The sequence below is a fragment of the Leuciscus leuciscus genome (assembly GCF_965113295.1).
Source record: "Leuciscus leuciscus genome assembly, chromosome: 9".
In the NCBI taxonomy this organism is placed as follows: domain Eukaryota; kingdom Metazoa; phylum Chordata; class Actinopteri; order Cypriniformes; family Leuciscidae; genus Leuciscus; species Leuciscus leuciscus.
The window spans coordinates 9,450,979-9,471,882 of NC_138733.1; the positions used below are offsets into that span (position 1 = coordinate 9,450,979).

Below are 20,904 nucleotides of genomic sequence, written 5' to 3' on the forward strand. Positions count from 1 at the left end.
CCAGGCAAATCCTTGTGCAGATTCGCCAAGGAGATTGGTTTGTGTCAATAGATCTGAAAGACGCGTATTTTCAAATACAGATAGCGTCACGTCACAGGCGATATTTGAGATTCGCCTTCGAGGGCCAGGCATATCAGTACACAGTCCTGCCGTTCGGTTTGTCCCTAGCACCCCGTACATTTACGAAGTGCATGGATGCGGCGCTCGCACCCCTCAGAATGAGAGGCATGCGAGTGCTGAACTATTTGGACGATTGGCTGATTCTAGCGCAGTCTCGCGCAGTGCTCATAGAACACACGACCATTTTACTCGATCACCTCGAGGATTTGGGTCTGAGTGTCAATTGGGCGAAGAGCTCCCTGTCACCCAGTCAGAAAATATCTTTCCTGGGCACAGAACTGGACTCACTATCCATGATAGCGCGACTATCACAACAGCGCGCGGTAGACATTCGACGCACAGCGAACTCTTTTCGCTGCGGCGCGTCTGTCCCGCTCAAGAGATTTCAGAAGATGCTAGGTCTCATGGCCTCAGCATCGTCAGTGCTCCATCTGGGTCTGCTCCGCATGCGCCCGCTGCAGTTTTGGCTGAAAGCGCGAGTCCCACACGAAGCGTGGGCACCCGGTTTGCTTCGCCTCAGGGTCAATCAGAAATGCGTTTCAGCTCTGAAACCCTGGAAAGCGAACGACTGGTACCAATCAGGTGTAAGCCTGGGGACTTCCTCGAGGGTGAAAGTGGTGTCCACGGACGCGTCCACCTCGGGATGGGGAGCGCTGCTCGAGGGCAGACCGTTCTTCGGCCAGTGGTCAGAACGGGAGAAGCTCCTGCACATAAACTGCCTCGAAATGCTGGCAGTAGACAACGCGCTGACGCGTTTTTGTCCCCAAATAAAAGGTCACCACGTCTTGGTCCGTTCGGACAACATGTCTGTGGTGTCCTACATAAATCGCCAGGGCGGCATCAGATCCGAGAAACTGTACAGGCTGGCAGAACGCCTCCTGGTATGGGCTCAGTGCAACCTGCGCTCGCTCAGAGCAGCGCACGTGCCAGGGATCTTGAATATAGGACCGGACAGACTGTCCAGGAACAATGTTCCGGCAGGCGAGTGGTCTCTACACCCACAGACAGTCCAACTGCTGTGGAAGAAATTCGGCAGAGCGGAAGTGGACCTGTTTGCGTCTCAAGAAAACGCTCACTGTCAAGAATTTTTCTCCAAGAGCAGGAGCGCGCTGGCCCATGTGTGGCCCCGCCGCCCGCTCTATGCTTTTCCCCCCGTCTCTCTCCTGCCTCAGGTGATAGAACGTATCAGGGAAGAAGGATGCTCAGTACTGCTGGTAGCACCGTTCTGGAAAAACCAACCTTGGTTCCCAGCCGTGATGCAGTTAGCAAGTACTGCCCCGTGGCCAGTACCAATGAGGAGAGATCTCCTCTCACAGGCCCGCGGCTCGATCTGGCATCCTCACCCGGAACTAGGGTCCCTTCATGTCTGGGCCATCAACGGGTACATGTTGGACTCCCTAAAGGAGTATTAAACACGATCACGCAGGCTAGAGCTCCGTCTACAAGGCGACTCTATTCTTCGAAATGGTCAGTGTTTTCGGGCTGGTGCACAGCCCGTGGTGTGTCACCCACAAACTGTGATGTGACGGAGGTGTTTTCCTTCCTACAAGAGCTGTTGGATGGGGGCAGGGCCCCCTCCACGCTCAAAGTTTATGTGGCGGCTATAGCAGCGTTCTCAGAAACAACACTTGGTCAGTCAATAGGAAGGAACGATTTAGTCATCCGCTTCCTTAGAGGAGCTAAGAGACTGAATCCTCCCAGACCTCCCTCAGTCCCCGTATGGGACTTTTCTACGGTTCTGGAAGCCATGAAAGGTGCGCCATTTGAGCCTTTACAGTCAATCGATTTGAAACACCTGTCTTTCAAGACAGTGTTTTTGCTGGCTCTCGCTTCAGTGAAGCGCATAGGGGATCTGCACGCGCTCTCTGTGAGCGCGGCGTGCATGGAGTTTGGGCCCAATGACTCAAAAGTTATACTCAAACCTAAGCACGGTTATGTTCCAAAATCCCTCAACACACCGTTTAGGGCGCAGGTTATCTCCCTGTCAGCCCTACCGGTCCCTGATGAGGAAAGAGACGCGAGCCTCCTTTGCCCAGTCAGGGCATTACGAGCTTATGTGTCTCGCTCGTCTGTTTTCAGACAGACGGAACAGCTCTTTGTTTCGTTTAGCGGACGTTCTAAGGGACTAGCCGCGTCGAAACAGAGCCTATCCAGATGGATAGTTGATGCTATAGCGCTGGCATACGCCTCCAAGGGCATGCAGTGCCCTTTGGGTGTCAGAGCGCACTCCACGAGAGGCATGGCCTCTTCGTGGGCCTGGTCAAGTGGGATTGCCTTGCAAGATATTTGTATGGCGGCAGGCTGGGCCTCCCCGTCTACATTTATAAGGTTTTATAACTTAGAGGTTCCCGCCCTGCAGGCCAGGCTGCTGTCGGTCTAAGCTACCAGTATTATCTGCGTCTGCTGAGCACAGCTCAATGTTCGACAGTATAAAGCTGGGCAAACTGTGTAAGACCCACATTTTCCCCATCAGTTCAGGCCGTACCCCGCCCTGTCTGTATGATGAAATTCGCGTCCCATCGACGCTACTTTATGTGGAAAAGTGAGGCTGCACCCCTCCCTCTTCCCGGACTCCCTGTGAGTTCCCTGAGTGATTGTGCACTATATGTACCCCGGGCTTTCGCCCTTGGGTCTTTGGTGTCAGATCTCAGCATTCACGGCGTTTTACATTGGGTCCCCTAGCGTAAGATATCTTACGCAGTACGAGAGACCTCTCGTAAGAGAACGTACTCGGTTACTAACGTAACCTCGGTTCTCTCTAGAAGAGGGAACGAGTACTGCGTATCTTGCCGTGCATGCACACGCTCTGGTTGCTTCGATGATGAAAAACCAGATAATAGCTGCCTGCGAGCGATATTTATAGGCCTAGACCACGCCCATTTCGGCGGGACGTGACGCAGCGGGCGCGAAGTGCCCTGATTGGGTCTGACGTCACGCCAGGCCTCGCTCGATAGGCTGCTGCAGTTGCCGCAGAGCAGCCAATAGGCGCGCGAGCTGTCTCGCCTATGTCTGCATTGCTGCTGCAACGCGTTTTGCATTATTACAAAATTAAGGATAATTTTGGGCTTCAATATCTCGCGGAAAAGGATTTTCCCCTAGCGTAAGATATCTTACGCAGTACTCGTTCCCTCTTCTAGAGAGAACCGAGGTTCCCTTTCGTGGTCACTCCGAGTTACGTCGGATGACGACGATTGGGGTTTCGCTTAGAAGCCTATCACCTTCGAGTATATAAAACGAGCCAATGGCAATGAAATGCCATGGGTCTGCGGAATTTGCATAGCGTAACTCCGCCCGCCGCAGGGGGTATATAAGGAAGGACGCTGGCACAATGCAGATATGTTTTCGCTTCGGAGCCGAGAACTTCTCCACTCCTTGTAAGCCAAAATTCTGAGTTATTTCTTCTCATTCCTTCGAGACGAGCGAGCTCTCCGGTGTTGGTGTGACGGCGATTTCAGCGAGTGCACACTTCCCTGCTGATCTTGTCAGTGATCTGACAGTTAGTGTGATTTCTCCCTGTTCGCTTCAACATCCGCGGAGTTTTCCTCTCACAAAAAGAGCATTGCATGTGGCACGTCTTTTTAAAGATGTCTCGCCCGTGCACTTCTGGTTGTGGTCGCGATGTATTTTCTCCTGATGGGCACAATCTCTGCTTAGCGTGTTTGGGCGTTGATCACGCTGAAGCAGCGTTTGTGGATGATTCATGTTCTCATTGCGGGAACATGACCATCTCCATGCTGCGGTCGAGACTCAATGAGCTCATCAGAGCGAGAGTCCCCTCATCCACACCCCGATCTACGGTCTCCCCGAGAGGCTGTACTTCGGCTGGTGGCCAGGGTGACCTGAGGGTATCTGTGTGGGACAAACCGCCGACACGTCCACGGTCCACACACCCCTCTTCAGCATTGGTACCCGCGAGCGTGCAAACCGAAACCGCTGGTCCCTCTACGGAGGCCCCGCGCGTTTCGTTTGGCGTTCCACAGGAGGATGCAATGTCGATCACTGCATCACAAGGTGGGCATGAGTCCTCGGGAAGTGAGGATTCGGCTGTGTTGCCGCCCTCGGCTGTGCCAGCATTGCCCGAGTCTGATCCCGAGCTGACTGCCATGCTTTCCCGGGCAGCCGCGGCCATTGGGCTCGAGTGGTCCTCGCCGCCCGATCCAGTGCGCTCGCGGCTGGATGATTGGTTTTTGGGAGCGGCCGCTGACATTCGTCGCCGCCCAACCCCAATACCATTCTTCCCGGAAGTGCATGAGGAAGTCACGCGGTCCTGGAAGGCTCCCATGTCTTCCCGCGATCGTTCGTCGGCTTTCTCCGCCTTTCCTCCCCTCGATAGAGCTGATGCTTGTGGGTACACTGGGATTCCCACGGTTGAACGTTCTGTCGCGATGCAGCTGTGTCCGGCAGGCGCTTCATCACGTGGTGATCCTAAGCACCCGTCCAAAGCCTGTGGATTCTCGTCCACTCTCGTGGCGAAGTCTTACAGTGCGGCGGGACAGGCAGCTGCCTCTTTGCATGCCATGGCCATCCTGCAGGTCTACCAGGCCCAGATGCTTCGTGACATGCACGAGGGCAGGACGGACCCAGGGCTCGTTGATGAGCTGCGCGCCGCCACCGACCTCGCTCTCCGAGCGACGAAGGTGACCGCGCGCTCCCTGGGTTTGGTGATGTCCACAGCTGTGGTCCAGGAGAGACATCTCTGGCTGAACTTGGTTGATATGTGTGAGCCCGAGCGGACTCGTCTGCTTGACGCTCCCATATCCCAGGCCGGCCTTTTCGGCGGTGCGGTCGAGGATTTTGCCCAACAGTTCTCGACCGCCCAGAAGCAGACTGAGGCTATCAAGCACATTCTGCCCCGACGCTCCGCTGCTCAGCCGTCGGCACAGAATCCTCAGCCTGCTCGCCGCCGAGGGCGCCCTCCCGCGGCCGCCCCTCCCGCACGGCCCCAGCAGCAACCTTCACCCGGGCCGCGTTGTGGAGGGAGCCGCAGGCAGGCGCCACAGCCCTCTCCAGCCCCGCCGCCCGCTAAACGCCAGGCCAAGCGGCGCTCCTGAGACGGGCTGCTCAGGGTTGGCTTCAATTCTGTCCCAGGAGCTGGTAGCAGGGCCACTCCTTCCCCCGGTGGAGGGCCGGGGGAGAATCTTTTGTTCTCCACTCCCCGCTGCTCGTCCAACGACGAGCAGTACTCTGATGTGGTTGAAGACAGAATTGAATTCCCCAATCCTGAGCCGACAGAGTCCGAGGGCCGCAGTGCGCGCCACCCTCGGGTCCCGCCACTGCCGCCCTCCTCTGTCCCAGAGGTGCGGGATGACAGCACGCGCCGCCCACGGGCCACGCTCCTCTCATCCCCCTCTGTCGCCAGACCCCTGCCAGAGCACGCCCCCGTGGGACGCGCGCCCTCCCCTGGCCTCCTCTGGCAGGACGCGGTTAATGACCGTGCCCCCGCACAGGGCCGCTATGCCACCCTCGCCGGTGCCGGTCATTCCGCCTCGCTGCCCCACCGACGGTACGTCTGTGGTTCGTATGACCCCGCTGGTGCACTTTCTGGAGGCCTGGCTAGAGCTTCCCAGACTGTCCCGCTGGGTCGCGAGAACCATCAGGCTCGGCTACGCGATTCAGTTCGCGAGATCTCCTCCCCGCTTCAGGGGAGTCCGCTTCACTATGGTCGGTGGCAATGCCCCTGTCATGAGAGCGGAGGTCGCCACCCTACTGGCGAAGGGTGCGATCGAGATTGTCCCTCCAGCCGAAATGAAGTCCGGCTTCTACAGCCCTTACTTCATTGTACCCAAGAAGTCCGGTGGGTTACGGCCAATCCTCGACCTGCGCGTCTTGAACCGCTCCCTTCACAGGCTGCCGTTCAAGATGCTAACGGCCAAACACATCCTCCAGTGTGTGCGGCCGCAGGATTGGTTTGCAGCGATCGACCTGAAGGACGCCTACTTCCATGTCTCCATTTTACCTCGACACAGACCGTTTCTACGGTTTGCTTTCGAGGGGCAGGCATACCAGTACGCGGTTCTCCCTTTCGGGCTAGCCCTGTCTCCTCACGTCTTTACGAAGGTCGTCGAGGCAGCCCTTGTTCCCCTTCGGGAACACGGGGTTCGCATCCTGAACTATCTCGACGACTGGCTTATCCTAGCTCACTCTCGAGACCAGGTTTGCGAACACAGGGACCTAGTGCTCCGGCACCTAGTCCGTCTGGGCCTTCGGGTCAACTGGGAGAAGAGCAAACTCTGCCCCGTGCAGAGGATCTCTTTTCTCGGTATGGAGATCGACTCGGTCGCCATGTGCGCGCAGCTTACGAGCGAGCGCGCGCAGTCACTGCTGACTTGTCTTCGTCAGTTCGAGGACAAGAGTGCGGTTCCACTGAAACTTTTTCAGAGGCTCCTGGGGCATATGGCATCCGCAGCCGCAGTAACGCCGCTGGGATTGCTTCATATGAGACCGCTTCAGCTTTGGCTTCGCGATCGAGTCCCGAGGTGGGCATGGCAACACGGCACGCTCCGAGTCCCAGTGACTCCAGCCTGCCGTCAGACCTTCACCCCGTGGGCGAACCTCAATTTTCTACGGGCCGGAGTGCCCTTAGAACGAGTTTCCCGGCATGTTGTTGTGTCAACAGATGCCTCCAACACGGGCTGGGGCGCCATGTGCAATGGTCATGCTGCCGCGGGCTCCTGGACAGGACCCCAGCGCCTTTGGCATGTCAATTGCCTCGAGTTGCTGGCTGTACGTCTCGCCCTGCACCGCTTCCATGCGCTGCTCAGGGGCCAGCACGTACTAGTCCGATCAGACAATACCGCAACAGTAGCGTACATCAACCACCAGGGTGGTCTACGCTCCCGCCGTATGTCGCAACTCGCTCGCCACCTCCTCATATGGAGTCAGAAGCATCTGAGGTCGCTTCGAGCCATTTATATCCCGGGACACCTGAACCAGGCGGCCGACGAGCTGTCTCGAGTTCGGCCTCTCGCTGGAGAATGGCGACTCCATCCCCAGACGGCCCAGCTGATTTGGGATCAGTTCGGCGACGCACAGGTAGACCTGTTTGCCTCCCACGACTCGTCCCATTGCGACCTGTTTTACTCCCTGACCGAGGGCACGCTCGGCACGGATGCACTGGCGCACAGCTGGCCGCGGGGCCTACGCAAGTATGCGTTTCCCCCAGTGAGCCTTCTTGCGCAGACCTTGCGCAAGATCAGGGAGGACGAGGAGCAGGTCATTTTGGTTGCCCCGTATTGGCCCAACCGGACCTGGTTCTCCGAACTAGTACTCCTCGCGACAGCACCTCCCTGGCCAATTCCTCTGAGGAAGGACCTCCTTTCTCAGGGACGGGGCACCTTATGGCACCCTCGTCCCGATCTTTGGAACCTCCATGTGTGGCTCCTGGACGGGACGAGGCAGGTTTGAGTACCCTACCACCTGCGGTGGTGGCTACCATCACTTCCGCTAGAGCATCGTCCACGAGACATGCCTATGCGTTGAAGTGGAACCTCTTCGTCAACTGGTGTTCTTCTAAACATCAAGAACCCACGAAATGCCCGATCAGTGTCGTGCTTTCCTTCCTGCAAGAAGGGTTGGAGCGAAGGCTGTCTCCCTCCACCCTGAAAGTGTATGTTGCCGCCATTGCCGCACATCACGAAGCAGTTGATGGTAAGTCTCTGGGAAGGCACGACCTGATCGTCAGGTTCCTGAGGGGAGCGAGGAGACTAAATCCTCCTCGTCCTCCCTTCGTACCCTCTTGGGACCTCTCAGTGGTTCTAACTGCCCTGCAGAGTGCTCCATTTGAGCCTTTACAGTCAGTGGAGCTTAAGTTCCTGTCAATGAAGACAGCGCTCCTGGTTGCATTGGCCTCCATCAAAAGGGTAGGGGACCTGCAGGCATTTTCGGTTGACGAAGCGTGCCTGGAATTCGGGCCGGCTAACTCTCACGTGATCCTGAGACCCCGGCTTGGATACGTGCCCAAGGTTCCTACCACACCCTTTCGAGACCAGGTAGTGAACCTGCAAGCGCTGCCCTTGGAGGAGGCAGACCCAGCCTTGGCACTGCTCTGTCCAGTACGCGCCCTCCGTGCTTACGTAGACAGAACGCAGTGTTTCAGGACCTCAGACCAGCTCTTTGTCTGTCATGGTGGGAAGCTGAAGGGAAAGGCTCTCTCAAAGCAAAGGTTATCCCACTGGATAGTGGATACCATTGCTTTGGCATACCAGCAGCAAGGTCGTCCGTGCCCCCTTGGTGTGAAAGCCCACTCCACACGTAGTGTGGCTTCCTCTTGGGCTCTAGCGCATGGCGCCTCGCTAACAGACATTTGTAGAGCTGCAGGCTGGGCGACACCCAACACATTCGCGAGATTCTATAATCTCCGAGTAGAGCCAGTTTCTTCTCATGTACTCGCTTCAACCAGCCGGTGCTAGATTCTGCTCAGGTGTCTTCGCTTGCTCGCCATTCCTCTCCACGGACGGGATACGTGCGATATTTCTCTCAGGTGAGTCTGATAAGCTCTGAGTTTCCTCCAGCACTGGTTACGTCAACGCCTGAGTTATGCCAATCTGCCATAACGCAGCTTTTGCGCTTGACTAGGTGCCTCCATGTGCATGGTTCCCCCTCTGGGCGACCCCACATGTGTATTCCACTGTTAGTCTCCTTGTGAGCGTGTGTCTTTCCCTTGGCAAGCCACCTTGCCACCCATGGGGTTTAAAATTCCACCTGCGGCTGGACACCCCAGTGATTTTCCATATGCAGCCCTCTGGGTCATATGTGTATTCTAAGTCCCCCCCATCAATGGCTGGGCATAATTGCATATTTCTCTCTGGAGATATGCTTCCCAGTGTACCTTGGTATCCCTGTGTTAAGTAGGACTCCTTCGTTCGTGCTAGTCTCACAACAGGGAGCTCAGACTTACGCAGGGCACTGGAAGACAGCCGAGGTGGCGTGATTAGACTGGAACCCCAATCGTCGTCATCCGACGTAACTCGGAGTGACCACGAAAGGGAACGTCTCGGTTACGGATGTAACCCTCGTTCCCTGAGTGGGAACGGAGACGTTACGTCTTCCTGCCACTTCCGCTGTACCGCTGAAAAACGCCTGGGGCTAGTCTCGGCTCCTCAGCGAAGACATATCTGCATTGTGCCAGCGTACTTCCTTATATACCCCCTGCGGCGGGCGGAGTTACGCTATGCAAATTCCGCAGACCCATGGCATTTCATTGCCATTGGCTCGTTTTATATACTCGAAGGTGATAGGCTTCTAAGCGAAACCCCAATCGTCGTCATCCGACGTAACGTCTCCGTTCCCACTCAGGGAACGAGGGTTACATCCGTAACCGAGACATTACGTTAGTAACCGAGTACGTTTTCACATTATTTGATATAATTGCATTGATTAGTTTGTTAAATTCACATACTTTATCTGTTTGATTATTGTCTTATATTTAATACAGTATATCTTCAGTTTAAACCAACCGCATGCTGTCCACTCAAGTGGACATCTGAAGATCTCTTTGAAAAATTTGTAAAAAAATAAAATAAAAATCAATTCTTGTTTTTCATGCCCTAAGAGCAATAAAAACACATAGGAAAAAAATCCTGACTGAGGGTATCATAATTCATGCATGAAAGGGTTAATGTATAATAATTAACGTCGAGCTTTTTTAATAACTTGGAAATATGTTGTCGAATGCAGCTGTGAGTTGTAAGATGAACGTGTCGAAACCCGAGATTGAGGAACCCGAGATTGAGGAAGCCGAGATTGAGGAAGCCGAGATTGAGGAAGCCAAGATGGAGGAAGCCAAGATGGAGGAAGCCGAGATGGAGGAAGCCGAGATGGAGGAAGCCAAGATGGAGGAACCCGCGATTGAGAAACAGGTAACGTTAGTTATGTCCAGATCTGAATGTCAGCGCGTGCAGGAACTGTTAGGGTCGTTTTTGGTGTGGCATTTTAATTTGAGTCTAGTCTAACTTAGCAGTCTTTGTGTCAAGCTGTCATTTTAGTTTTTATTAGTTGTAGTCACGTTCAAGTTTCAGTCGACGAAAAGTCTGAGCATTTTAGTCTTATTTTAGTCAGAATTATCCATGGCTATTTTTGTCTAGTTTACTGATGACATTTAGTCTAGTTTTAGTCAATGACAATTGTATTTTAGTCTCTTTTTAGTAAAGCAATTCTATTTAACCCAGTCAATATAGTGAACCACTATGGAAAAATAGCAAAAATAGCGAACAGAAAAGTAACACTCGCCTCATTCGTGGAGGTGGAAAAACAAGTTCTTTGTGACATGCAAGATTTATTGTATTAAATCAAAAAATGTCAATTTTAAGTTTTAATTTAAAATGTTTGTGATTTTAATAAGTTGCCTACATTAAATATTTTACCACTTGCTTGAGCAACTTAATATATAAATCTATATAAAAGTAATGCATGAATAATACGTTGTTTAAATTGTGCTTAAAAGTGAATTACGTCTATTAAAGAGTGTATATGTGTACAAAGAGAATCGCAATGCTGACACAACTTTAAAAAATAAATAAAAGTAGCGGATAACTTCTGGATTTGAAATAAAAATAGTGAGTGTGTGTGTGGTCCAGCCGTGGATCAGTTACGCACTGCAAACGAGAAAAAAATACATTTTTTGTTGAGAAAAATGAACGCCTATCTTGTGTGCCTAATATTTATCCAAATGAGTCAATATTAAATCAAATCACAAGAATTTTATTGAATTGAAATCGTGAAATTTGTGTCAAGCAATAATAAAAAAGCGTAGCTTACCAGAAATTGTAACATGTTGTCACTAAAACTAATACAATTCAGTTTAGTTACTAAAATGTTTTGACAATCACAATACACTTATGACAATTATGTATTATAATATTTTGTTAATACTCCTGTTTATTTTGTATGCCGTTTGTGTTTAGAATGTTTTCAGGTTACACTTTACAATATTGGTTAATGCATTAAGTGAAACTGATTTGAAATTAAAATACAGCTGTTTATTGTTAGTTCATGTTAGCTCAGGTCTATTAAATATTAACAGACTGACAACTGTTGATTTAAAAAATGTATTAATAAAATTAACATTAACTAAGATCAATACATGTTTTAGAATTATTTTTCATTGTTAGTTCCTGTTAGCCGTCGTACTTAAAAAAAAAATCGTATACATTTTTTCAGACTATATTTTCTTGCCCCATTTCCTTTTTTAAAGCATAAACTACTACATGGAAAATCTAATTACCAATGCGATACAAAAAATGAACTTAATTCAAGATATATTTTCATCCTTTCTTTTTTTTAGATTAATATTTTATCCAGGATATATTAGGACATGGTGTAGATATGAAAATGTCTGTTTGTACTGTTTAGGTGGTGATAGTGACAGAGTCACGTGGAATGAACCACAAAGAGGGGGGGTGGTCGAAAAACATCGGTGTAGACGACACTAATGCTACTGGCCGCTTCAGGAAGAAAGTGCAGAGGGAAATGCGCTATGAGGAGGAGCTCACGGAAATGATTGATGTGAGTGCCAACACCATTTGTAGGATTCTTTTATACTTTTAGGTGCTTTTGCCTTTTGAAGCTTGAAAGTCTCCATTCATTGCGATTGCATTAGGCATTGACAGTGCAATTACAATCTTCAAGACTTCTTTTGAGTTGAATGGAAGAAAGAAAGTCACAAGTCCTTTAAGACAGCAGGGAGATAATTAAATTGAATTTGGTTCCAGTTTTGATCTCCATCTTTCTCAGAACTGCTCTTTAACTCTCACAGAGGCAGTAGGTACCCATAGCGTCCTCAGTAGAGTTCATGAAGTGATTGTATTTCTGAGTCTGAGTATTGTCTTCCTGTCCGCTGCAGCTCTTGAAAGGCTGTCTCATGCAGAACAAAGCTGGCACCTTAACAGAAAGTTTTCAAGCTGAGAGGGCGATGCAGAAACTGGAGCTGAGCCGTCAGCAAGAGCAATCAGAGAGAACAATCGATGAGTTCAGGTGAGCACACGCGTGCATTAGAGCACATGGACACCTTGTTTAGTCATAGGTAGGTAGACGCAGTATGTAACCAAAATGCTTTGTGATTTTCTCTAGCGACCTGAATGAAGACATGCGTGCAGTCTGCAGTTTGTCCTGGCAGCCACTCGATAATCATAAACAAACTGTTGCCTACTCTGGCCTGGAGTTTCAGAGAGCACCTGAAAATATGAGCTTTGACTCATATTTATGGAACACTGGTATGTCATGCACATATATATTATTCTGGCACACATGCCACTTTTGGTAATCATTTTGTTTATTTATTCCCAACTACAGAAATAAGCAATACACCGGAGATGACTCTGAACCCTGTTTGTCTGGAGGACAGCCCCAGAGATGTTCACATCCTTGTCGGGAGAGGCTACAATGGACAAATCGGTCTGTTTTTATTATGAATGGTTATATAAGGCTTCTTTAATCCATCTGATCTGACATAGAGCCCTGCACGGGCCTCAAATCTAGGCCCTAGCCCGACCCGTGTCTGACAGCTCATCAGAATTATCAGCCCGAGTCCGACCCGAGCCCGTTTGTTTTTTTGTTTGTTTTTACAGCGGCATCCTGCCCTATTTGCAGCCATTAAAATAGGTCCGTTTTGTTAGTTATGTTTCTTTTCTTTTCATTTCTTTATTAAGTTAATTAAGACAAATGTTTGGAGCATTTTTTTTTTTTTAAATGACGACAAAGCAAGCCGAGCCGACAGCGAGTAAAACATGTTTGATCAATTTAGCCTCTCAAATCAACGCTAATACTTTACTTGGCTACAATAAAATCCATAGATATAAAACACTTCAAGCATATCACACAGATAGTTAGTTTAATTTTTATTTATTAAACCACAGTGAGTAAAACAACATTTTTTGAAATACTGAGGCAGGCTCAGGCTGCTCGCCACAGCGCTCGCAAACGAAATGAGCAATAGCCAATCTAAACAAATTAAATAAATCAAAAACAAACTTGCAGGTTATCTTACCTAAAAAATGCACCACAGAACATGGCCATTCTTTTTTCCAGTAGTTTCCAACAGTTAAACGAAAATAAAGTCCAATCAAACGAAAAGTTAGAATAGTCTCTTACAGAGCATCGTGGAGAAAAAGAATAGCATCCACAGTGTAAGGTTTTAACCCAGTCCTCTCTTCTATCACTCTTCCCGCTGCGCTGAAGACACCTTCGCTGCTGCGATTTTTCTCTTAATATTCTCCATTATTTGCACATGAGGTGAATCGTGGGTTGCGCTGACGGGAAACCTTCTGTGTGTGTGTGTGTGTGTGTGTGCGTGCGTGCGTGCGTGCGTGAGACTGTCATGTCAATCATATGTCAGTGTAATTATAAGATTATGAAAGTTATGAGGTTATGAAATGTCTATGTTTGTTTTTCTATCGTCGACGTCAACTTCTCATATTTTTTTAATTAATGTCTAAAAATATAAAAAGAAGGATAACCCAAAAAAGGCCCGAGGCCCGGCCCGCGTGTGAACTATGACGTGAAAATTGGCCCGAAGCCCGGCCCTAGGGGCGTGAAAAAGTCGGGGCCCGTCGGGCTCGGGCTGAAATGCATGGCTTTAATCTGACACACTCAAGCTCAAGCTCAGAGTTGCAGTCATTACAGTCTACTGTTTATGTGCCATTTAGATGTCTTTACTGTCCTCTAGTCTGAAAGTTTGCCCTATTTCCAGGCTTTTGGGACACACGGTGCGGCAGCCGGCCAGTACAGATGTCCGCCGTTTTGCATAGCCATCGAGATCCTGTGTACAAGGTCATCTGGATGCCGTCATTGACATGCAATGAGTCTTTCTCAGCTTCTACAGATGGTCAGGTGTGTGTACAGTCTACAAACAGTTAAATAAACCAATAATATTTCACAGCACAGACACTGGACAGCTATAACAAACCCTTCAAATTAGTCATGTAATGTACTGTAAACTCAAAGAAGTATCTGTATGACACCAGGTGCTGTTCTGGGACATTCGAAAGATGAGTGAGCCCACCATGCGGCTCGTGCTGGACCCCAGTCAGAAGGGAAACCTTCACAATGCCTTTGGTGCCACCTCAATGGAGTTTGAGAAGACTATGGTAAGAGCAGTTCTCATTTTGTTTGGCCTATTCCCTTGTGGAAACTCATGTTAAAAACGTAAATGTTTGTTTTTCCTTTTGATTACAGAAGGCCAAGTTTATGGTGGGCACAGAGCAGGGGGTTGTGGTCTCATGCAGAATCCCCAATTTAAACCAAGCATCCAAGTTAGAAACCCCAAACGAGTCGATTGTTGCCACATACCACGGACACCAAGGCCCCATTTACGCCTTGCAGAGGAACCCCTTCTTCCGGAAGAACTTCTTGACCGTGGGTGATTGCACTGCCCGCATCTGGTCAGAGGACATCAGTACTAACACCAAGTAAGAACATCTGTGTGTTGTTGTTATGAAATACTGACATTTATACCATTTTATATTTTACTATGTGTGATGTAAATTTAGATCAACTATACTTTAAGTTATTGGTTCTCAATCAGGGAGGATGATTTTAATTTAAATTTTAATTGATTTTAAAAAAAAAAGTATTTAAATTAATAAATTATTATTTTATGAATCTAGAATAATTTAACTAATTTTAAAAAGCTCAAATGCATAAAATCAACATGTAAAAAACAATCTTTTTATTGATCATTCTCAGTGTTTATGATTGTTTGATATAACATTTGTTTTTATTAAAGAATGAACAGATCCTGTATTACAGAGATTTCCTATCTTAATTATTGACTTAATATGTAAAAAATATATATATTTCCTAAATGAAATGGAAATGTTACAATGGTTACTGGTATATAGAACATAACTTCTGGAATTACAGAATTAATTATGGTTAATATTTTAAAGTAATTAAGCAAATTGATTTAATATATCAATAAGAATGTCTCTTAAAGCTGCCGTCGGCAAGTCTGGCAGATTGGGTCGATTAGCCAAAATTTTGAATGTTTACAACTCTCATGCCCCTCCCCACTACCAGCGAGCACCCTCCCATCGAGGTCGTGCTCGTCAGTGCGTCACTGTGCGTGTGTACCTGATTGTCTGTGAACACGTCCGTCTCTTCAGCATCTATCAACACCATGGACTCGGAGGTAGGCTGCCCTGGCTAATCTATCCATAGATAGCAATAACCGAGGAATTGGAAGCTTGTTAGTAGATTTTCTCTCCGCCATCACGCTTCATGCAATCTCCAGGCGAACTTCAGGCGTGGCGTGTGCATGTGATATTAACGTGCGCGAGTGAGGGGGGATCTGTGGCGTGTGCACGACCTGTGATTGACAGTCAGATCTCACACCCCCCTGCGCTGATTGGACCCGATGATCCGGGAGCGCTGGATTTTTGCAAAACAAATAACATGCTCCAGGTGGAGTTAGAAGCTCAGGTTTTTTCTAAAACCATCTTATTTATGTTGTTCTGTCGGATTATAGTGTCAATTTCACTGAATATGATCAAAAAAAAATTGCAGACGACAGCTTTAAGTCAAAAAGGTTGAAAACCGCTGCTTTTAGTAGTTGTTTAGTGCATTTACCTTCAAAAGAGCCAATATTTCTGATCTGTTTCTAGTACAGAAGTCCCATGACCAGTGGTGTAGTCTACGTGATACGCTGGTATACGCCGTATACCCACTAGAAAAGGCCAAGGATTTCCGTATACCCACTTAAAAAAAGCGTGAGGATACGTAACAACTTCGTTTTGTGGAATTTGGCTATTTTTGAATGAATAAATCAAAAGTAGGGCTGTACAATGAATCAAATCTCGATTTGGACTATAGTGTCTGTGAATATTAAAGTTAAAAGAGACTGCAATTGTTCTACGCGTCTCTGGGAATGAGCGCTCAATGTGTGCTCCACACACAAACACACGCACACACACACACACACACACACATACTGAAGCACGCGTGACTCACGCTCGTGGTGTTTTCAGCGTTTCACTGTATTGAGACATGATGTTAGCCTGGTAATACCAAACTCTGCTACTTCGCTTTGCTTCGTAGACAGAGTCTGGAATGGCATAATAGAAAAGTGTTTTCTCTCTCGCGGGGGGGCGCTTGTCTGAAGTTTAAAATCATTGGTTACCCGTAAGCCAATCACATAATGTTTGGTTATGGCGTGTGTTATGCGCATGCTCAGCCGCATCTAACTTCCACTGTAAACACACATATGATGCGAAAACAAAAACCATCGAGCGAAACACCGGAGTGAACATGGCTGTGAACGACTTCTGCAGATTATGTGAAGTAAATCTATGCATCCACGGTACAATCAGCGTCTACGTCACGGCTCTCAGCCCGCCCTCTGTTCGTTGATTGGCCCGGCTGTTTACAGGCCGGAGGAAAACGGAAAGCTATGACGCTGTCTCAGACTGAGTACAGAAGCGAAATGAAATTGAGCGGAAGTACGAAGTCTGACGTAGTCAGGCTAACATGATGTAGGCTACATATGTGCACTTCATGGCAGAGCTGCTATGAAAGTCACTTCACGAGAATTTCACCATTTCATTTAATAAAACTATCGTCATTCATTCGTTTCATATACACACAGAAACTGTAATGTCTTTACGACAACCTGTCAAAATAAAAGTTCGGTATAACTTGAAGAAATTATAACAGAAATATATTACTATTGCACAGTAGAGTATACTTCAAGTAGGCCTAATAATAATAATAATAATAGTTTATTAAAACACACAGAAACTCAAATGTGTACAACCCACCAAAATAAAAGTTCGGTCCAACTCAAAGAAATTAGAAAGAAATTGCACAGTAAAATGTATTTTAAAATAATAATAATAATAATAATAATACAATCTATTAAAACGTTATTTTAAGGGAATATCATACAACGTTTTTCAACAGTAAACTTGCCAAAAAAATAACACCATTTTTTTTTAAAACATCATTTCTAAAAGCAAATTTGTATTGATAAAACCTGTGGTTCAGGGACCATATTCATGTAACATCTAAGGCTAAATGTAGCTCTTAACTGGCTGAGTTGAGGTGGGTGTGGGTGGGGGTGGGGGTGGGGGTGGGGGGAATTACAGTATACTCACTACAAAAAACTAGACATTTACATTTACATTTACATTTATTCATTTAGCTGACGCTTTTATACAAAGCGACTTACAATTGCTATATATGTCAGAGGTCGCACGCCTCTGGAGCAACTAGGGGTTAAGTGTCTTGCTCAGGTACACATTGGTGTCTCACAGTGGATTCGAACCCGAGTCTCTCACACCAAAGGCATGTGTCTTATCCATTGCGCCACCACCACTGCCCATGACTTATCTGTTAGATGGCTGTTAGAGTCAAGTCAGACCCTCTGTCTTCTTTACGGTGAAGATGGACGGGACCTTGGATGTATGGGACCAGTGTTGGGCAAGTTACTTAAAAAAAGTAATTAGTTATAGTTACTAGTTACTTCTCACAAAAAGTAACTGCGTTAGTAACTGAATTACATCATTACAAAAGTAACTAATTACCAGGGAAAGTAACTATTGCGTTACTTAAAAAAAAAAAAAAAAAAAAGTTTAAACATAAGAAATTTCTTGGATACCCCCAATATGAAATGTTAAATGAATGAAATTGACACTAAATAGAACATCTTATTATTATAAAACATTGTACACTAATCTACACTATTTTAATGTTGCTGTGGGACAATGTGAGAGACACCTATTAACTTAAATATTAAAATATTATCATTATTATAGTGCAACAATAAAACAATAGATGGTTTAGAACTTTTAATATTTATTGCACAGACCACAACTGGCCAACAATTAAGTCTAAAAATAAATTATGCTTCTTAAGAAATGTACCAAAAATAAATAAATAGTTGCCTAATAAAAATATACATACACATACACTAGTGCATATAATTAAAATGATAAAACTCACACACCTTTACAACTGGTAGACATTCTGTATAGCCTATACTTGAAGTATTTTCTTCCTCACAATAGTAAGTTTAACAAAAAGTGTTTTCAATATAATACTGAACAATGTATCAACATAAATAATAATAATACAATATAATCTTTTGGGGGTTTATTTTCATAATCTACAGAGAACGTCATCATCAGAGGTTATTTTAGCCAAATTCTAGTCGTGTTTGCCGCACGTGCTCACAACCGTCAAACAAATATGTTTGAACGTTCCCTGCAGGTTATTTTGGAGTTTATGTTATATAAACTAATTAAAACATTGCTTATGATACCAATATGCTACAGAGATTATTCAAATGCTGATATGTGTAATTTATTTATAAATAAAGTATTTATGCTCGGACACATTCGGTCTCCGTCGCGCACTGTCGAGCGCGTTCTCGGACACACTCGGTCTCTCTCGCGCACTGTCGAGCGCGTTCTCGGACACACTCGGTCTCTCTCGCGCACTGTCGAGCACGCTCGCGGCATTCGCCTCGCTTTTGTCGAGTCCCGCGCCTCATAAACACTCACACACCAGACACCAGAGAAAAAACATTGCAGCTCCTATGGCTGAGAGAGAGCCTACTCGGATGAAAACCGCTTCAGTGAGCTCAATTATAGTAACGCCGCATTTTTATTGACAGTAACGGTAACGGCGTTGTAATGGAGGAAGCAGTAATTAGTTAGATTACTCGTTACTGAAAAAAATAACGCCGTTAGTAACGCCGTTTATTTATAACGCCGTTATTCCCATCACTGTATGGGACATACTATTTAATCAGAAGGACCCTACTCTCAGTCTCAAAGTCAGTCCTAAATATCTCCTCTTCATACTGAGAATGTCTCCCACTTAAATGTCGAATTATTATTTGTTTATACTAGTGTTGGGCGATATGCTCCATTTTCATATCGTCCTATCGTCAGCCTTTGAGATCGGCGATACACGATATTATCGTGAGGGGGCGGGGATTACTTATTTGATTATTAACTTGCTTATTTTCTCGTTAATTTGCTTGTTTTATTAGTTCGTTGTATATATGAGAATTTTTTTCTATTTTGCTAGCAAAGGTGGAGTGTTTTTTAATAGGCTAAATCAGGTTATTTCCCGGTATAGTGAGGTAAACAAAGATCCTAGAGTATTTCAACATGTCAGCGGGAAATTTACGGACACACATTATCCTCTCATGCCGTTACAGATGCAGCATTTTGACTGTAGGCTACTTCTGCACGAGATGGGAACACGTTTTAATAATTTCTTAGGTCAAGAAAGAGTCGGAGTTTGTGATCTATGTCCTCCTACCAGTGCTCTCTCTGTCTGGATGCACTTCACATATCGCACTTTAATAAGCCCAAAGAACACGGGTTGTGTTTTAAATGCCGGGAGAAATCAAAGACAAAAATCTAAAAGTCGATCAGTTATACTTAAACTTATGACTTGACTCCGATAAAGGAAAACAGGTTAATGTGTTTACATGACATGCATTGTCAGTTTATTCAGCATAATCGAGTTAATAACGTGCATGTAAACGCGCTCATTCCCTGAAAGTGAAAGCAGAAACGGACTGAGCTTTCACTGCATTAACGGCGCGTTCTCTCAGAGACGACGGTGGATATAACGGTATAGCAACTATCTTAATTTACTGGCTTAATATTCTCTTGTGGACTTACATTATTGACAGTGAAACAATTAGAAGAAAATTACTTGTTAAACAAGTGTTTGAAGTTGCTTTTGATTTTCACAGATGGCAGAGTTGTGCTGCGTTCGTGAACTAAAGACTTTTATTAGGCCTATATAATTTTTGTGATATTATTATTATTATCATTAATATTTTGTAATTGTATTGTTTTTAGTGTTGTCATTAAATGTTTTGTTAATGTGCTATGGAAACAAAATACTGACGAACAATGATGCCGTCTTCATCTTGGCTCTGTATAAGAATGATGCGTCTGTTAAAACAAGCACTCTTGACAATGTGTGAATGGATCTCATACGCGCGTCGGTGATGTCGCAAGTGTGGTGATGTCGTTATGAATTTAGGCAAGGCAAATTAATTTTAGTTCCTAATTAATTTAATAATAATACTTGCTTCATAATAATAATAATAATGATTTAATACATTAATGGGAAAACGAGCTAATTATCGTATTGATATCGTCAAAGGAATCTGCCAGCAGCGATATCTCTGACTGTCGTCGATACACAATACTATCGTCTATCGGCACAACCCTAGTTTATACTGTTTGTGTTTTTTCTTCTTCACAGGTTTGTGAGAAGCTTTGAACAGCATCCGTGTACAAAAGGAAGACAGTTTGGTGTGCTGTGGATCTAAGCTGGGAACCATCAAATGAAACAAAGCTGCTTCAAAGAGGATAAGGGGGCAGAAGAAGACATACAGGAACTTGTGGCTCGTATAGAGATGGAGATTTTTGCCTCGTTTGAAAAGCCAAAGGGTGAGGCTTTGCTGAAATTTATAGTAATATCTTCAGAATTACTGAGAAGTCTTGTTTTAAATATAATTCTTTTGAAGTGTTGGTGCTAAATATAGCAATATATAGTGTAAATGATAAATCACGTTTGAGATTTGTGCTGGCTACTGTATACAGGCCACCAGGGCACCATACAGACTTTATCAAAGAATTTGCTGACTTTCTATCAGAGTTAGTACTTGCTGCAGATAAAGTACTAATTGTTGGTGATTTTAATATACACATAGATAATGAAAAAGATGCATTGGGATTGGCATTTAAAGACATTCTGAACTCTATTGGAGTTAGACAACACGTGTCAGGACCTACTCATTGTCGTAATCATACTCTAGATCTA

General features: G+C 46.2%; 1 protein-coding gene across 1 annotated transcript; it reads left to right on the forward strand.

The window, feature by feature from the left end:
* Window positions 1-9,794: 9,794 nt before the first annotated feature.
* On the forward strand, window positions 9,795-20,531 carry LOC309506302 (dynein axonemal intermediate chain 2-like). Its single transcript, XM_082180108.1, has 9 exons — window positions 9,795-9,977; window positions 11,470-11,622; window positions 11,960-12,090; window positions 12,187-12,329; window positions 12,409-12,510; window positions 13,805-13,944; window positions 14,079-14,201; window positions 14,290-14,522; window positions 20,344-20,531. Exons 1-9 carry the CDS (start codon window positions 9,810-9,812, stop codon window positions 20,408-20,410), a joined length of 1,260 nt encoding a protein of 419 aa, XP_082036234.1. The 5' UTR covers window positions 9,795-9,809; the 3' UTR covers window positions 20,411-20,531.
* Window positions 20,532-20,904: the final 373 nt, after the last annotated feature.